Source organism: Bos indicus, chromosome 28, assembly GCF_029378745.1.
Source record: "Bos indicus isolate NIAB-ARS_2022 breed Sahiwal x Tharparkar chromosome 28, NIAB-ARS_B.indTharparkar_mat_pri_1.0, whole genome shotgun sequence".
Lineage (NCBI taxonomy): Eukaryota > Metazoa > Chordata > Mammalia > Artiodactyla > Bovidae > Bos > Bos indicus.
In genome coordinates, this window is record NC_091787.1 from 9483029 (window position 1) to 9502628 (window position 19600).

A 19600-nucleotide genomic window follows, 5' to 3' on the forward strand; every position below is an offset into this window, starting at 1 on the left:
AGCTGGCTCACAAAATATAAAGGAAATTGATATCTGTTATGTTGCCAGATTTTTGTTTGGAGAAAATGGAATAGTAAATTGAACAAGGGTAGTCTTACAGGAGCCAGCCCAGTCCTACAGCCTTATTGCTAGAAGAATTAATAATTAACTGATGGCATGAAATGGACTCATACTCAGAGACCTGTGTCAGATTCAGGATTGATTTTTTTTTTTCTTTTGGTCCTTTTTTGTGTCAGATGATGATGTCTCCCAGGTAGAGTTGCAGACTTGTGTTATTTTAACAATATAATTAATCACAGATATTACTCATTTTCATGGAAAGATGTTGTTTTCCCCTCTCTCTTTGGAATAATCTACAAGGTAGGTTGTTATATCTATAGGCTTAATTAACTTAAAAAGAAACTAAATACAAATGCATAATGTTCAATAACTCAAGCGTATCTCGACATTTCAGTGAGGATATAAGTACTTTTTTGTCATTAAGCACAGTGTACTGATTATCGTGACATATAATTTAACTTTGAGAAAGGCAACAGAGTTTCTATGGACTGGGAACTTTGCTAGTAAGTTCTTCAAAGAAGAAGGTGTGGCTTCTGAATGGAGATAGCAATTCGTGCTAACAGATATTCTTAGGAAACTCCTACAACTGACATTTTTCTTTCTTTTAAAAAAAATTTTATATTGTATTAGAGTACAGTCGATTTCTAGTGTGTTTCAGGTGTAGAGTTCCCTGTGCTATATAGCAGGTCATTTTGGTCATCTGTTTTCTATATAGCAGTGTGTATGTGTTGGAGAAGGAAATGGCACTCCACTCCAGTACTCTTGCCTGGAGAATCCCAGGGACGGGGAGCCTGGTGGGCTGCAGTCCATGGGGTCGTGAAGAGTCGGACACGACTGAGCGACTTCCCTTTCACTTTTCACTTTCATGCATTGGAGAAGGAAATGGCAACCCACTCCAGTGTTCTTGCCTGGAGAATCCCAGGGACGGAGGAGCCTGGTGGGCGGCCGTCTATGGGGTCGCACAGAGTCGGACATGACTGAAGCGACTTAGCAGCAGCAGCAGTGTTTATGTGTTAATCCCAAACTCCTCTAATTTACCCCTTCCCCAACCTTTCTTCTTTGGTAACTGTAAGTTTGTTTTCTGTCTGTGAATCTGTTTCTGTTTTGTAAATAAGTCTGTTTGTGTCATATTTAGGTAGACATATAAGTGATGTCGTATGATATCTGTTTTTCTCAGACACACTTTGCTTAGTATGACAATCTCTAGGTGCATCCATGTCGCTGCAGGTGGCATTATTGCATTCTTTATTATGACTGAGTAATATTCCATTGTATATATGTACCACATCTTCTTTATCCATTCATCTGTCAATGGACATTTAGGTTGCTTCCAGGTTTTGGCCATTCCAACTGACATTTTTCTCACCACCATGTTTTAGGGGTTGAAGAGCGTTTTCTGGCTCTCTAGATTATGTTCAGGAGTACAGTGGAGGTGCACCTGCTGATCATTTGAATATCCTTCAGACTTTTCACATGAAAACATAATATTACAAGTCGTGGGCACAGAGCCTTAACCCCCAGTTGTTTTCCTCTGCTCTCTGTTGTTTCAGAGTTTCAGTACAGTGGCCAGGGAGGGTGCCATATGAGCAGGGAGACCAATCTGCACCCACTGTCCTTCCTGGCCGGTGACTCATGGGTTATGATTCTGTATATTTCAGGGGGAAATGCTATTATTTACTCCTCTGCCAAAGGAATGTATACACAGTGAGACAAAGACTCCTGTGCCTTTCCATCTTTCAGTGACTAAACACTCATTCCCTTAGCTTTTAAAGAAATAAATCCATATGTATTTATTTTATTTTTTATTGAAGTATAATTGATTAAAGGGTTAATTTCAGGTGTACAGCAGAGTGATTCAGGTATACGTATGTCTATTCTTTTTCAGATTCTTTTCCCTTATAGGTTATTACAAAATATTGAGTATAGTTTCCTGTGCCATACAGGAGGTCCTTGTTGGTTATCTATTTTATACATAGTAGGGTGTATCTGTGAATTCCAAACTCCTAATTTATCCTCCCCCCTTCCCCTTTGGTAACCATAAGTTTCTTTTCTATGTCTGTAAGTCTATTTCTGTTTTGTATATAAATTCATTTGTATTCCTTTTTTAAAAAAAAAATTCTACATATAAGCAATATCATATGATACTTGTTTTTCTCTGACCTACTTCAGTTAGTATGATCATCTCTAAGGTCCATCATTCCCTTAGCTTTGTCATGAGTATCTTAGGAGGGTGAGAAGGACTAGGAACGTCAGCCTTTTCTATCTGTGAGTAGATGGTTATGTTTTCCCATCTTGGTTCTCTTTGTGAGGCTCAGAAAGATTGTTTTAATGTGCTTAATTTTAAGATGCAGAAAGGATCTATAGAGACTTCCCTGGTGGTCCCATGGTTAAGAATCCGCCTGCCAATGTAGGGGACACGGGTTTAGTCCTTAGTCTGGGAAGATCCCACATGCTTATGGAGCAATTAAGCCCAAGAGCCACAACTCGAGAGCTTGTATGCTGCAACAAAAGATCCTGGAGCCACAACTAAAACCTGACAGCCAAGTAAATGAATACTAAAAAAAAAAGTATATGTGTTTATCACTAGGTGAACAGGAGCAGAGAAGTAGCTCTTTTCTAGGAGAGAGAGAGAGAGGGAGGTTTGAGTTGGAGGCAAGGGAGGAGGTTAGAGAGCCTTAATGTGATGAGGCAGCGTCTGAGATGGACTCTAGGCTGGGGTACATTGACCTCTTTCCTCGAGGGACTGTGTCTGGTTTATAGAACACCATTCCTTTTCAGAAAGGACACCTGCCTTGGTAATCTGGTTTGACCCAAGGAGCCTCCTTTTAAAACCACATGGACATACCTTGGTTCCATTTCAGTTCTCCAAGATTTAGTTTGCAGGGACCTTAAAGATGCACATTGCCATCAAGTAACAAGAAAATCCACGAAGATGCCTTTTAGGTACAATGTGTGGGATTTTGTTGCTTCTGTGATGGATTTCATTTCTATCTCCTCCATGATTTGCAGCTTTTTACGGAAGCAGGGGACAACGGGGAAGGCATGGAAACGGTCTCTGTGGGCCACGGTAATGAAAACTGTAAATAGAGTGAAAATTAAACAGTCTAATAAAGCTTAAAATTCCTTTTCAGAATGTACTGGCCTCTTTGCAAGCTATTATCACAAAGCCATTGGGGTCCTTTTTTGCATTGAAGTTAGTCACCACATTTATTGGCCCTTCAGAATACTCATTAAAGAAAGTGAAACTTCATTACACTTAACTGACTAAATTGACCTTGTAGATTCAATTCATTCTCTGGCTTAGCACAACTGAATAATTATCTATGGTAAATTACCTTCATCGTATGCATGCCTATAAAAAGGTGGTATCCAACAGACGTTCACAGTGTTCCACAGTGGGGGGTCAGGAACTGCACTGACTTCATGAACAGACTTGGCACTCTATCCAGAAGTGCTTCTGATACTTGTATTATGAAGGGCCTTAAATAACATGGTAACAAAGTAAGGAAATTTACACCAGCAATATTTGCACATTTTAAAGTAGAATCTAGATAAAGACAACTCAATAAAGATTTTTTTTGAGCTGAGTTTTCTGAGTTGAGTTTTTAATTTTTTTCTCTATTTCCATTAAAAAAAAATCACAACCTGCTATATTCTCTTGTACCTTTCCCAAAAGATTAAGAATATGGTTAGTCTCAGTATTGTCAGAAAAAAACTGAAAAACTACTTTCAAAGTAGTTTTGCTTGCTGAAAATGGGGCCTGGGAAGTTTTTTAACTATATGAACTTGGTTATCTGAAAGCAGTCTAAAATGTTCATCCAAGGAACTAGTTCAAAAAAGATGGTATATTTACAATAATAGAATACTATACAGCCATAAAAAAGGAGTGATCTTTGTTGATAGTGAATGATCCCTGGGTTATATTTTTCTTTCTTTTTTTTTTTTTTTTTTGGTTAAAGCAATTGCTGAATGTTTATTTTCTTAATTTATTTTATTTATTTATTTTTAAATTTTATTTTATTTTTAAACTTTACATAATTGTATTAGTTTGGAGGCTAATTACTTTACAATATTGTAGTGGTTTTTGCCATACATTGACATGAATCAGCCATAAATTAAAAATCCAGGTGCAGAACAATGTGTATATTGTGATTTATGTTAAAGGGATAGAGAAAATGATGTATGTATCTGTGTTTACACATGTGTAGAGAATGTTGTTGAAGAGAAACGCAAGAAACTGAATCTCTTTGTTGTTCCCTCTGGGGAAGGAAACTGGGCGACCGAGAACTGGGTGACCAGGAGTGGAGAGGGAAGCTTTCTCCTTTATACCTTTCTGTACCCCTTGAATTTTGAATAATAGATTCTTGAAATAATAGATAGGTGATAATAGACTCTTGTTAATAATCTTAGCTTCAGAACAGGAATGATGATTATCTGGACTAGCACTGTCCAGTAGAACTTTCACGTTCCATGTCTACTCCATCCAGCATAGCCGCCACTAGTCCTGTGTAGCTTTTGAGCACTTGAAAGGTGGCTTGTGCAGCTGGGGAACTAAAATTTTATTTCCTTTAATTTTAATTAATTACAGTTAAATATGTGTGTCAGTGACTATCATATTGATTAGGTGCAGATCTAGAGTATATGACTTAGGGTATCTCTCTGTTTAGACTGGAATAAAGTTTAGGTGTGTTTTGGGAGAAATAATTATTAGTTTAGGCTCTCACAGTAACATTTATTATTGTAAATCTAAGAAAATACCTACATTTTCTTTTTACCCTAGAATTTAATGCCATCACAGATTTCTTTTTTTTTTTAATTTTATTGAAGTAGAGTTGATTTGCAATGTTGTGTTAATTTCTTCTGTACAGGAGAGTGATTCAGTTATACATATATATTCATTTTTTGTGTGTGTTCTTTTCCACTGTGATTTATCACAGGATACTGAATATAGTTCCCTGTGCTATATACAGTTAGGACCTTCTTGTTTATTCGTTCTATATATAATGGTTTGCATCTACTATCTAACCTTCCAATCCCTCTCTCTCCTGACCCCTGACCCCCTCCCCCTTGGCAAAAACAAATCTGTTCTCTGTGTTTGTGAGTCCTTTCTGTTTTGTAGATAAGTTAATTTGAGTCATATTTTAGATTCCACGTAGAAGTGCTATCGTATGGTATTTGTCTTTCTCTTTCCGACTTACTTCACTTGGTATGATCATCTCCAGGTCCGTCTGTGCTGCTGCAAATTCCTTTCACATAGTTCTTGAAATAACTATTAGTCAAATTTGAAAATCCTTTTTATTATCCAGGAAAATCATTTTAATGGAAACCCTGTCTTTTTGTATTCTAACTTGGAAAAAGTCTATTTCTGAGAGGTTTATTTTCTTATCTACAGCACAAACCCTATTTGTGAGTCTCCCTCCAGCGTAGTGTGCCGGGCACTTTGTTCTTGAGCCCAGCAGCTGTTGTGTGACAAGGGGACAGTTTGCATTCTTAGCCAGCAGCTGCCAGAAGCATTTCTAATCTGGTTTTGGCAGGAAATAGTGCACAAGTGGAAGCCAAGTTAAAAGAAGCTTGAAAAATAAACAGAATGACTTCGGATACCCCTTAGTATATCATTCATATTTCTGCTTAATATTGCCTTAGTTATTTCTTAACTTGACTGGAATCTGAACCTTTCTAGGGCAGAGCTCTAATTGTCTTTGAAATCTGGGGTCTAATCCAGGGCCTGGAATATGCCAGTAGGAGGTCACTATTATTACTCTTGCTGTTATTATTATTAGTAATGATTGACTATACTGCAAATTTGTTTAATTGATTCAGTTACTAGCTTAAAATTGTTGTTCATCCAGGATAAACTAGTTGTAGATAATTAGTGGTTATGAGTCCCTCTTTTCTTCCCCTTCTTACTACACCTCCCACCTTCTGCTCTAAAGTATGACATTTTGAACATTCTGTAAGGGTTATTTATTCATCTGTTCTGTAAGCACATAGATTTTTCTTGTATGCACATCCTAATTTAATCTGTCTTTCTTACAGAGTAAGAGGTTTTCAGAAGGCAATGGCATTGGTATAAAAACACAGTACCTTTTACAATTTTTTTATTATTTTTTTATTGAAGTATAGTTGATTTACTAACAGGTATACAGCACACAGATTCAGTTATATATATATGTGTGTGCATATATATATATGTATGTGTTTGTCTGTGTGTATATATGTGCATATATGTGTGTGTTTGTGTGTGTGTGTGTGTATATATATATATATATATATATATATATATATACACACACAAACTTCCCCGATGGCTCAGCTGTAAAGAATCTGCCTGCAGTGAAGGAGACAGAGGAGATGCTGGTTCAATCCCTAAGTGGGGAAGATCCCCTGGAGGAGGAAATGGCAACCCACTCCAGTATTCTTGCCTGGAAAATCCAATGGACAGAGGAGCCTGGTGGGCTACAGTCCATGGGTTGCAAAGAGTCGGACACAACTGAAGTGACTGGGCACGGAATAGTTCCTTCATGCAGTGCTTTAAGGAGGATATATGCGTGTATGTATATATATATATAAATATAGATTCTTTTTCAGATTCTTTTCCATTATCAGATCAGTCACTCAGTCGTGTCTGACTCTTTGCGACCCCATGAATCTCAGCACGCCAGGCCTCCCTGTCCATCACCAACTCCCGGAGTTCACTGAGACTCACGTCCATCGAGTCAGTGATGCCATCCAGCCATCTCATCCTCTGTTGTCCCCTTCTCCTCCTGCCCCCAATCCCTCCCAGCATCAGAGTCTTTTCCAATGAGTCAAGTCTTCGCATTGAGGTGGCCAAAGTACTGGAGTTTCAGCTTTAGCATCATTCCTGCCAAAGAAATCCCAGGGCTGATCTCCTTCAGAATGGACTAGTTGGATCTCCTTGCAGTTTTCCATTATAGGTTATTACAAACCGTTGAATAAAGTTCCCTGTGCCATACAGTAGGTCCTTGTTGGTTATCCACTTTACATATAGTAGTGTGTATGTGTTAATTCCAAAAGTAGTACCTGTTTAAACTGAACAAAAATTCCTCAAGTGGTTAGACCAAATAAATGACTTCCTTTTCTTAGTCTCTAAAGAGGAAATGTTACTTATATCTTACCTTTGGGCTTCCAATCGTTCTTTCTATCCAATTCCAAGATGTCCCATCCTCCTGTGGCCCAGAAGGTGTGCGACGCCGGGTGTGGTCCTCACAGAGGGGCACTGGGTGTCAGCAGAGCTGTGCTCAGCACTCTTTGCTTCTGTCGCAGACCTTCACCGCCTGGTGCAACTCCCACCTCAGGAAAGCTGGCACTCAGATCGAGAACATCGAGGAAGATTTCCGGAATGGCCTTAAGCTCATGCTACTTTTGGAAGTCATCTCAGGTGAGTCTTAAACATTTTTTGTAGGTGTTATACCCATTTTGTCTGAGCAGTAGATATATATGCATCTGTTTTTTTCTTTTTTTTTTTTTTAAAAAAAGCTCCCTTTGAACCTGGCTGGGCAAGAACATGGTATTATTGGCAAAGAAAACTTTCCAAAGAGCAATCTGTCTGGAGTTATTTTTCTCTTCTAAAAGAGGAGCGAATTCTGTTTAAAACGGACTTATTAAAATAATGTTTCTGCCACCCACCTCGAAACAGAATGAGAGAAGAGAAAATGACATTTATATAACTCCTCACCAGGCTGCCCTGTCCAGGTTTAGTCTGGCTAGTGTGTATTCCAAAAATTGTCTTTCGTGCCAAAAGCCAGTGTACATATTGGCTTAACTCTGCAAACAGGAGTCAAAGTTTCTGAGGGGTTATACCTTGCCCTGAATGTCAGCTAGCTGGTTTAGACATTGGACTGGAGAATGGATGAAGGCAGGGCTGCCGGGATATCCTCATACTCCCGTGTCTGAGATGAGCCCTGCAATTTGAATGAGGCTCCCTGACTTCTTCTTATAGCTGGTCAGCTACTCCAATTGCTGCGGGGGCCCCAGCTGGCTTCTCTCTTTCTTATTTAAACATTGGCTCATAGACCAAACAAAGCTCTCCCAGCAGGTCTGAAAAGCATATGGACTTCATAGCACAGCCTCTGCTCTGGTCCATTTCATCTTGAAAGTACTGTGATTTACAGAAACTAGAGATACACGAGGAACAGTCAGATAATGATTTTTGTTTAAGGAGGGTGTGTGCTCTGAATTTTGTCATCTTCATTCCGCATCAAGGGGCTCTTTTCTCTGTGTCTACACGGTTCTCTTTTCACCCGACAGGGGAAAGGCTGCCCAAACCTGACCGAGGAAAAATGCGATTCCACAAAATCGCTAATGTCAACAAAGCCTTGGATTACATAGCCAGCAAAGGCGTGAAGCTGGTGTCCATCGGGGCAGAAGGTAAATGGGGTGTGATGGGAAAGTGCACCAACCTCCCCATAGGGCAGTGGGCCTGCAGCTGGTTGCCTTCTTCCCTCCCTGTTCCCTCCCCCCATCTACCGTGTCAGCCTCTTTGCCAAGCTCTGGATACATGCACAGGAGACAAGGCTCTAAGGCTGTTTGAAAAGAATAGAGTCAAATAGAGCTGATACTTTCCCCTCGTATATTAAGCTTTTAACTTATTAGCTGTATTGATTTAGCACTAATTTTTAACATTGACATGAAACAAAGATGGCTTCTTTTTTTAGGCATTTATCTTGAGAACACAGTGTCCAAATTTTAAGACGATATTGCCATTTTCCCAATGATCTTATTGTTCTAGGATGTGATAACTTAGGATGTGATTTGAACTTCATGCATTTGTGTGTGTGTGTGTGCTCAGTCATGTCCGACTCTTTGCAACCCCATGAACTGTAGCCCACCAGGTTCCTCTGTCCATGGAATTTTCTAGGCAAGAATACTGGAGTGGGTTGCCATTTCCTTTTCCAGGGAATCTTCCCGACCCAGGGATTGAATCTGCATCACCTGCGTTGTCAGGCAGATTCTTTATCACTGAGCCATCTGGGAAGCCTTAATACATTTTTAGAGGGTGTCAGATCCAGAACTAGACAGATCCATCTCCTGACCCTAAACATGGTCCTGAAGTAAACTGCTTTAGAAAATTGGATCCCAAAGAGTACAGATGGGGAATTTTGAAGTGTGTCCGTATTCCATTGGCAATCAAAAAGGCCCACCTAAAATAATTGTGGCAAGGCTGACAGATACAAGAGCTATGGACTGGACAAAACTTCTGTTTGAAAAATATCGTAGCTTAAAGATTATGACTTTGGAGGAACTGAGGTGATCAGCAGTGAAAGGAATCAGAGCATGTGACAGTCCTTAAAAAATAATTTTAATTTGAATAATTTTTCCTATATTACACATAATAAAGAGAAACTCAATGCTTTGTGCAAAAAAACAAATAGAGTCAGACTAATCATCTGAAGGAGAAAGAGTTTATACAGCCCAGTAAGTTTTTTTAAAAATTGGAGTATAATTGCTTTACAATGTTGTGTTAGTTTCTGCCATACAACAGTGTGAATCCGCTGTATGTGTACATATATCCCCTCCCTCTGGAGCCTCCCTCTCACTCTCCGCATCCCGCCCCTTTAGGTCATCACAGAGCACCGGGCTGAGCTCCCCGTGCCATAGAGCAGCTTCTTCCCACTAGCTACATATTTTATACCTCGTAGTATATATAAGTCAGTGCTCTTCTCTTAGTTCGTCCTAAGACAAACTTCCCCTGCTGTGTGCACAAGTCTGTTCTCTGTGTCTGCATCTGTGTTCCTGCTCTGCAAATGGATTCATTAGTACCATTTTTGTAGATTGCATATATATGCATTAATATACGATATTTGTTTTTCTCTTTCTGACTTACTTCACTCTGTATACCATACTTTAGGTTCATCTGCATCACTATAGCTGACTCAATTTCATTCCTTTTTATGACTGAGTAATAGTCCCTTGTAAATATGTGAATGTGAAGTCGCTCAGTTGGGTCCAGCTCTTTACAACCCCATGGACTGTAGCCTGCCAGGCTCCTCTGTCTATAGGGATTCTCTAGGAAAGAATACTGGAGTGGGTTGCCATTTCCTTCTCCAGGAGATCTTCCTGACCCAGGGATTGAACCTGGGTCCCCCGCATTGTAGGCAGACTCTTTACTCTCTGTGCCACCAGGGAACTTCATACAACTTTTCTATCCATTCATCTGTCAGTCAACATCTAGATTGCTTCCTTGTCCTGGCTGTTGTAAATAGTACTGCAGTGAACATTGGTATACATGTGTTTTTTTGAATTATGGTTTCCCCAGCCCAGTGACTCTTAATAAGAACTAATAAGAAGGATCTCCATTATCTGTGGGAGATTGGGAGTCCTGGTGAGTCTAGCAGGAGCTGAGACTACCCTGCCATTCATTTATTTTGCAACTGAATCCGATAGCCTGCCAACTGGGGAGCTTGAGAAGAAGAATCAGAGTAAAGATGAGTCTGTGTTCTCTGTGTTTGATTATTTAGAACCTTAGCACATCTAGTCTTTAAACCTGGGAAATCCCTGGGTTGTTTTCAGTGCCTTTGCATATGCAAGATCTGTGCTCATTATTAACTTAGAATTTAAACTGGAGACATTTGGTTATGAATACCACATTTATAACTAGACATGCTACAACACTTACAAAAACAGAAACTCGTCTTTCCATATGTTATTTTCCAATAGCTCTGAAATCAAAACTTATAGAAGACTCATAGGAAAACTTTATATACTGATTATGTTATCTTTAACTTCATTTTTTGTTGTTTTTTCTTACCTAAAGAAATTGTTGATGGCAACGTGAAGATGACGCTGGGTATGATCTGGACCATCATCCTGCGCTTTGCTATTCAGGATATTTCAGTTGAAGGTAAATGACTTGGGTAAAAACCTGATAGATACTTAGAATAAAATTGAGTTGATAAAGTCAAGTTTGAATAGAGTTTTATAAAACTGAACAGTCACTTACATGATTGAATGAAAGATGCCTGAGTTGGGTTTTCACGAGTTTTCTATTTGTATGAAAAAAGAGACCCCAGCAATGCTGTTTCATTCATGGGGGTGGAATCATTTAGGAAAAGATGAGCACATGTTCAGAACAGAAGTCGCTTTTTTAAATGAGTATTTTTTTTTTTTTGAGCTTCTTTATTGCTTATTATACTTTTCGGTTCATGATTATAACAGTTCTTTAGACTTCACAGCTTGAAACCCTTTTTTTTCCAAGTGCGAAAAGATAATCAATTGAAATCTGTTTGTTCATTCCTTAGTTCATTTTTAACTTCCTCTCTCTTATCCTTCACTCCCTCCCCCCTCTTTTTTTTTAAAAAAAAAAAAACCAAAATCTCTATTGTCATCCTATTTTTGAGCCCAGTAACTGTTCCATTGTTGTAATATAATCCCAATCCTTGGCCCTGCCACTGAAGATGCAACTCTTTAGTCTTTTACGCCCACTGCGTTCCCAAATGTTTTGATGAATTCAACACTGTCAAAAGTGTCAAATTGACGTTCTTAAAATTAGCACTTGGCTTGTTTAGCACTTGCATCACAAAATGCGTAGCTGCATATCATACTTAAGTGTAGTCTGACTTGTTCAACCTTCTCCAAGTTTGTCTCCTATCAGATAACCAGGCACCTGAATGGTAAGGGCCGAGAGCATTGTTTATAATTCTGTCTAGGAATTTCTCTAAAGATCAAACTAAAATATAATGATATTAAAGCCTCAATAATTCAAGCTCAGGAATAGCAGGCAGCTTGAATTTATTGAGCCTGAATTTGAAAACTTTCATACAATGGACTTTTTAAAAGAAATATTTATTTATTTGACTGTGTCATGTCTTAATTGTGCATTAGGGATCTTCACTGCAGACATATGGACTCTCTAGTTTTGGTACATGGGCTCCGGAGTGTCTGGGCTCAATAGTTGAAGCTCTCCAGCTTAGTTGCTCTGTGGCATGGGGGATCTTAGTTCCCTGACCGGGGATCAAACCCATAACCCCTGCATTGCAAGGCAGATTCTTAACCACTGAACCTCCAGGAAAGTCCCTCATACAATGTACTCTTATTAAAGTACATTCCGTTCATGCTTGTGAAAATTATGAGATGCTTTTTAAAAGTTCCTGCTTTGTTAAGAAAGAATAATTTATAATCATTTAAGCAATTTTATATACTTCTACATTTAAATATTTAAGCAGTTGAACCCACTTTGTAGAACAAGTTAAAAAATCTTGTTCACATCATTGCATTTACTACACTGCTGCTGCTGCTGCTAAGTCGCTTCAGTCGTGTCCGACTCTGTGCGACCCCATAGACGGCAGCCCACCAGGCTCCCCCATTCCTGGGATTCTCCAGGCAAGAACATTGGAGTGGGCTGCCATTTCCTTCTCAATGCATGAAAGTGAAAAGGGAAAGTGAAGTTGCTCAGTCGTGTCTGACTCTTATCGACCCTATGGACTGCAGCCTACCAGGCTCCTCCACCCATGGGAAGCAAATCCTTTTCCCACAGATATCACAGAGGTGAACTTGACCTCAGGTTTTTCTGATCGGTTACATTTTAAGTTACTGATAATATTAATTGAAAACTTACTTCTATTTCAAATGTAACTATGAATGGTATGATCCACTAGAGGTTTTCCCCCAAATTATTATTAATGTGCCCAAGATAAGATAATCAAATCATAGTTTTTTTGTAAAACACATCATGATAGAAAGATTTTCAAATGACTAGGAAATAAACATTCAGAAGTGCAATTCACTGGCAAAGTGCTTAAATAAATCTCTTCAAACAGAAGTCTTTTAGTGTCCTAACAGTAGATAGTTTGCTAATCTATTTTTTTATTTGTTTAACTTTCATGGAGTCATTTCTTAAAAAAACCTCACTTAATTTCTGTAAGTGTACAGAAAAATTGTCTAATTTATTTAAATGACATATATTATGTAGAAAAAGACATTGTTATTTAGACGGAATTCTTTGAGAAGCCACTCTCCATCAACAGAAATGATGGGCCTCTTCTAAGAAGGAAAACGAGAGGTTGCCGTATCTGCTGCTGAGGGCAGTGCAGAGAAGCCTGAGTAGGTGCAGTTCCTTGGTGTGTCGTATGGTTGCTCATGATGGAATGACAGATGACACTGCCTATTTATAGCATGCTTTGTGTACCCACCGTCAGGGTTTTCTGTGGGGACTTTTCAGGTTTAACCTTCACCTACAGGGGGTGAGGTATACCTCAGTCGTGTGCTATTTGGCACAGGCTTGTAACCTTCCATTGAATGCCTCAAAATTAAATTGGGGTGAGAGAGAGTCAGCTTTATTACAGTAGCCAATTCAACAGGGGAAATACTTGCTTCAGCATTCATGGTCTAAGAGTGTTCAGACATATTCAAATAGAAATTAGGTTAAACTCATGGCTTTTCTTGCCTGGGGAATCCCATGGACGGAAGGAGCCTGGTGGGCTACAATCCATGGGGTCGCAAAGAGTCAGACACAACTTAGTGACTAAACAATAATGATTTACAAAATGACTTACAAATCTAAGGTTAAGGGACTTCCCTGGTGGTCTAGCAGTTAAGACTTTCCCTTCCAACGCAGGGGGTACAGTTTCAATCCCTAGTTGGGGAGCTAACATCCCCTGCCTTGGGGCCAAACAAACCAAAACAAAACAGAAGCAATATTGTAACAAATTCAATAAAGACTTTAAACATAGTCCACGTCAAAAAATCTTTAAGAAAAATCATAAATCTAAATGTAAGTGGCAGTTATAAGGTTGTATTAATCTACTTTCTGTATGTTTACTTACCTAACCTGTTTTTTTTTAATTTATTTTTTTATTGAAGTATATTTGCTTTACAGAATTTTGTTGTTTTCTGTCAAACCTCAACATGAATCAGACATAAGTATACATATCCCCTCCCTTTTGAACCTCCCTCCCATCTCCCTCCCCATCCCACCCCTCTAGGCTGATACAGAGCCCCTGTTTTGAGTTTCCTGAGCCATACAGCAAATTCCTGTTGGCTCTCTATTTTACATATGGTAATATAAGTTTCCATGTTACTCTTTCCATACATCTCACCCTCTCCTCCTCTCTCCCCACGTCCATAAGTCTGTTCTCTATGTCTGTTTCTCCATAGCTGCCCTGTGAATAAATTCTTCAGTACCATTTTTCTAGATTTCGTCTATGTGTGTTAGAATACAATATTTTAAAATATGGAACACTTCGCAGATTTTCGTGTCATTCATGCACAGGGGCTATGCTAATCTTCTCTGTATCATTCCAATTTTAGTATATGTGCTGCCGAAGTGAGCACTAACCCAAGTTTTATTTAAAGTTTATTTTAAAAGTTTGGATTATCTCCTCCTATTGTACTTTTTCTTACTAATTCCATTGGCTAGAACCCCAAAGGCAGGCTGTTATGTCTATAGCAGAACAGCTAACTATGGAGTGCCATGTTTCAATATCTGTATGACTTAATATTGCAATAAAGTCTTAGATCTTTCAGTCTTTTTCCTTAACAGGAATTTGCTATTAATAAGAGACATGATCAGGAGCCATTCAAATTATTCTTGGAGCACACAAAATTTGGGGGGTTGTGTTGTTTCATCTGGATTATGGGTCAAAGAGAAGTCTGAACTAGAAGTGGGAACTTCAGAGAAGTAATTATAGAATACTTATCTTGATTTGAAAAAGTCAACTTCATACTGAAATGGAAGGCCAAGGCCCAATTTTGAATGAGAGTCCACATGTTCAGGTTTTGAGGAGCTGTTTGGATGTATGAAACTTTGGGTCCTCTAAGAAGCAAGTGCCAGGATGGCGTTAGAAGCTGTCATAACCTGTTCAGGCTGCCATACAAAATACCATAGCCTGGGTGGCTTAACAGAAATTTATTTGGCTGAAAGTGCAAGATCAGGTTGCTAGCACTGTTAGTTTCTAGTGAGGGCTCTCGGCTTGTAGATGGCTGCCTTCTCTCTGTGTCCTCACATGGCAGAGAAGAGGGAAGGGAGAAAGACAGGTGGGAAGAGAAAGAGAGAGAGACAGCAGAGAGCTTGCTCATCTTATGAGGGCACTAATCCCATCATGAGGGCCCTACCCTCATGACCTCATCTAACCCTAATCACCTCCCAAAGGCTCCATCTCTAAGTACCATCACATTGGTAGTTAGGGCTCCAACCCATGAATTTGAGGGGGACAGAGACGCACCCACTCCAGCACTCTTGCCTGGAAAATCCCATGGGCGGAGGAGCCTTGTAGGCTGGGGTCCATGGGGTCGCTAAGAGTCGGACATGACTGAGCAACTTCACTTTCACTTTTCACTTTCATGCATTGGAGAAGGAAACGGCAATCCACTCCAATGGTCTTGCTTGGAGAATCCCAGGGACAGGGGAGCCTGGTGGGCTGCCATCTATGGGGTCACACAGAGTCGGACACGACTGAAGCGCCTTAGCAGCAGACTTTCAGTGGAGAAGGAAATGGCAACCTACTCCAGTACTCTTGCCTGGAGAATCTCATGGACAAAGGAGCCTGGTGGGCTACAGTCCATGGGGTCGCAAAGAGTTGGACACGACTGAGTGACTAACACACACACACACACAGACATTCAGTTCATAGCAGAAATGCTAGAGATTTGTTGGGGGAAATGCCTGTGGAGGATAAGATAAGGGAAGCAGTAGATGGCAGGGCGCCTAGTGCCTGGCTGACACTTGTGCTGTGGAGAGAAGGACTTGGGAAAGAAAAATCTCATTCTGCAGAGTGGTCCTCAGGCAGGTTCAGCCGGGCTGATGGGGAGTCCCTCAGCCTCAGTTGCTCTCAGAGGAGTCCCACTTGTGGCAGGAATGGCCCTACTCTGGTGCCCGTCCCTTGCTCAGCCTGGGGCTGGAGTAGCCCTGAAGAAGTGTGTCCTCAGGGGGATGCAGGGGTGGATTCAGAGACTGGCAGCTGGGATATCAGTTCTGTGCTGTGTTCCCAGCAGTGAGACATCTAAGCAGTGTCTTCATGGCTGTTGCAGCAAGGTGGCTGTTGTTCTTGTTGTTTTGCCACACTGTGTGGCATGCGGGATCTTAGTTCTCCAACTAAAGATGGCACCTGAGCCCCCTGCAGTAGACATGTCGTCTTAACCCCTGGAATACCAGGAAATTCCCAGTAGTGGTTGGTTGTTTTTTTTTTTTTTTTTCCCCACCTTGGTCAGAACCCCAGTGGCCAAACGTGGAATTTGCCAATAAAAACCTTTAAGTATTTTTAAATCACTGAGGGAATATAGAAGGGAATACGTTTCAGACACAGTGGCCTCTCTGAATTCCATTTACTTAAGAATATACATTTTAAATGAGATCATTGACAGGTGGTGTGTATTTGTTAGTCGCTCAGTCGTGTCCGACTCTTCGAGACCCTGTGGACTGTAGCCCCCAGGCTCCTCCGTCCATGGGATTCTCGAGGCAAGAATACTGGAGTGGGTTGCAATGACAATGACAGGTTAGTTAAGTTATAAATTACACACATTAAAAAAAATTTTTTTTTCATCAGAAAGGTAAGTTACCAGTACCCATGATGTCTGGTTTGGTATTCATTATGTCATACCTTGTTGTTGCTTCTGTATTATCCCTTTTAAGCCCCTTCAAGGGGCATCAGAAGTCAGTCCCTGGGAAGAGGGTTCCAGCCCCTCTCCTCTTGCAGAGGTGATGTCTTTGGTGATGGGCCCTCTAGGAAGTCTCTTTTAACAAATGACAAGAACTTGGGTGAGTGATGGGTGAGGGTGAACTCTTTCTCTTGGCTATCATTACAGAAACCTCTGCCAAAGAAGGCCTGCTACTTTGGTGTCAAAGGAAGACTGCTCCTTATAGAAATGTGAACATTCAGAACTTCCATACCAGGTGAGCAACCAGGGCCCTGGGGTCCTTATATGCCCTCTGGAATATGAGTGGACAGGGAGAACAGTGTTTATTTATTTCAGTGTCTCTTCCTGTCTGTGGGGCGTTTTCTGTATGTAGTAGAACTCAGGCTCTGGACTGATTGATGCTTAGGGTCCCACTGGGGAAAACATTGGATTCAGGCTAGGGAGACTGGTATGGTTTGTGAGCATCATGCAGGGATACGGCAGGGATGGCTTCTCAGGGACAAGGGGAGATTGAACTAGGGTCTGCATATCCCATGTACGAGGTCCACCCTGTCCCTCTTGTCTGCAGTGCCCAGAAGATGCTTCATCAGTCAGCTTTGTAGGCTGGGATTGGAGAAAAATAGAAAAGGCCTGTTTGAAAAACTATAGGGAGCTGAATGAAGGAGATCCAGAAATAATGTGAGAGCATGATTTCTGTCCCTTGTTTCAGTCTGTCCTTTCTCGTGTCCATCTTTTGCCGGGTGTTTATGTTTTCTGCCTTTGTGTGATAGGGATACCCGTGAATGTAAATGGGTCCCTAGCCCCCATAGATCAGAGAAAAGAAATGAAGGATACAGATGAGCCCCCAGGAGGGGAGGTTCATCTAGGGAGATAAGTATTATTAGGTGTCCTGAGTGCACACAGGTGAGGAGGAGCCTTGCTGTTCGTACAACAAGCTGTCAGGGTGAGAGGACCTGGAAAGGCTGGGACCTGCTGGGTGAATGTCAGAAGCCCAGTCTGGCCTTCCACTTACCTTCTTTTCTTCCTCTGGCCCAAAATGGGCCTGAGCCCTTCAACAGTGTAGCTCCTGGGGTCTCCTTCTTCCCCACCCTTAAAGGCACAGGACTCCCGCTCCTGGTCTTCAGTGAACCTGTCACCAGGGAGCTCATAGCCTGAGGGTGCCTGGGAACACAGTGGTGTCTTTAAGTCCTTCAAGTGCTTATGCGTCATTGCCTTAAAACAAACAAACAAATAAAGCAATAATAGAAAAGAACCCTATGAAGAAGGATAGGGGAGAGTGTAGGATTTCGGAGCGTACTAAGGAGCGTGCTCTTGGAGGAAAGTGTGTCCTGGGCGTTTCAGGGTGGACCGTCCTGGTGTCTGTCTGTTGGGCCGACTCCAGGGACTTGGACGAGAGAGAAAGGAGGGAGCCAGCCCTGCCACACCCTGAGTGGCAAGAGGAGCATTGGTGGGGGAACATCTTCCCTCCGTCCCTGCTGGTTCTCCCAGCACAGAACTGACCAGCACAGCAGAAGCGCAGCAGGGAGGGAGTCCCAGGCAAGGCTGAGCCTGAAGCCGTAGATGGAATCAAAACTAGTATAAGGGGTGGCAGTCCTTGGCAGACCCCAGGAGAGAGATGAGTGTTCCCAGGGAAGGGGCCACAGCGTCACTGGGTGGGGGAGCGAGGGAGGTACCTGGGGCTCTGGGTCCCAAATTCCAGGCCAACGTATGACCAAGGGCAGCCCCTTGCTGCTGCTGCCGCCGCCTCTCCATTAACCCGAGTTCCTGTTCCTCCCGACTGTGACTGTCGTGCAGCTGGAAAGATGGCCTTGGACTCTGTGCGCTCATCCACAGACACCGGCCCGACCTCATTGACTACTCAAAGCTGAACAAGGTCATTTGGGGGGCCTGGCATGCTGTGTCCACCCTGCCCCCAGCATGTCGTCTGAGACTGAGCCCGTCGGCCCTGAACTCACACCAACACCCAGGCTGCTGCCAGTATGCCCTCCCGGCCAGCCCGGCGAGGGGTGAGGACAGGAAGGGTGGCCGGGAGAGTGCTCACTTGTCATTTTAGGGCAGGACATGACCCAGAGCCAAGTCACCATTTTGGCCCACATTACGATGCTTGTTGTATTGGTTTGATTTACTATGAAAGCTTTATGTATGTTTCTTAGAGATTTTACATTCCCAGATTGAAAATATGGGAAGTGAAGTATCTATTTGGGGAAGGAGATGCAGATACCCCAAACCTTGTATTTAAATTCCTTTTATCTTTTCTGAAGGATTTAGTTGCTGACCTATTTATTCAGAGTTGATTAACTTGTTTCTCACACAAGAGATGCTTCATAATTACCTTGCTATTGATGTAAGGTGTTAGTTGCACCCTTAGAAAAGAGGTTTGGGGAATTTTTGTTCTTCTCTTTTAAAAAAATTCAGCTTACGGAAGTTCTTTTTTTTTTTTTTCCCAGCTTAGGAAAGTTTCATTCTCCCTTTAAGCTTAAGCTTTTATTGCGCTTAAGTTTCAAATAGTCTGAATTCTTTCTTTAAAATAGTTTGCACATGTGATCTGTGATGGAAAAAAGAAATCCTGCCCCCTTCTAAATCTTGCAATGGACAGTCTATCTGCCCAGTAATAAGGCCATGTAAAGACTTAAGACGCCCCATGACCATTCCTGCCAGGGCGTCGGGCACATTTCCCCCCGCTGCTGGTGTGCTTGGCTGGCCGTGCACCTCGAGTTGCTGTGTTTGGTGTGGAATCTGGTCTTTGCTGCATGCTTCTCTCATGGTGTGACCCGTGGAGGGGGGCGTGGAAGAGTGTGCTGGCTTTGGCCACCTTGCAGTTGTCACATGCTCACCACCCTCCCCCTGACCTGTCTTCACTGACCATGGGGTAGCACATGAAAAATGCACTTGTGTCCTGAAGGTGAGAACTGTGGTCCTCAAATGGAAGACTGCCAAAGGGAATGGGCAG

General features: G+C 41.5%; 1 protein-coding gene and 1 non-coding gene across 2 annotated transcripts in view; one reads left to right on the plus strand and one right to left on the minus strand.

The window, feature by feature from the left end:
• The window catches only part of ACTN2 (actinin alpha 2), a 78628-nt gene that overhangs the window by 23502 nt on the left and 35526 nt on the right, over positions 1 to 19600 (plus strand). Inside the window, exons 2-6 of the mRNA XM_070782249.1 lie at positions 7345 to 7459; positions 8329 to 8448; positions 10835 to 10921; positions 16819 to 16906; positions 18445 to 18523. Coding sequence (XP_070638350.1) covers positions 7345 to 7459; positions 8329 to 8448; positions 10835 to 10921; positions 16819 to 16906; positions 18445 to 18523 — 489 coding nt within the window. The remainder of the gene's footprint in view (positions 1 to 7344; positions 7460 to 8328; positions 8449 to 10834; positions 10922 to 16818; positions 16907 to 18444; positions 18524 to 19600) is intronic.
• On the minus strand, positions 14243 to 14349 carry LOC139180455 (U6 spliceosomal RNA). Its single transcript, XR_011564726.1, has one exon. It is a non-coding gene; the product is annotated as a U6 spliceosomal RNA (small nuclear RNA).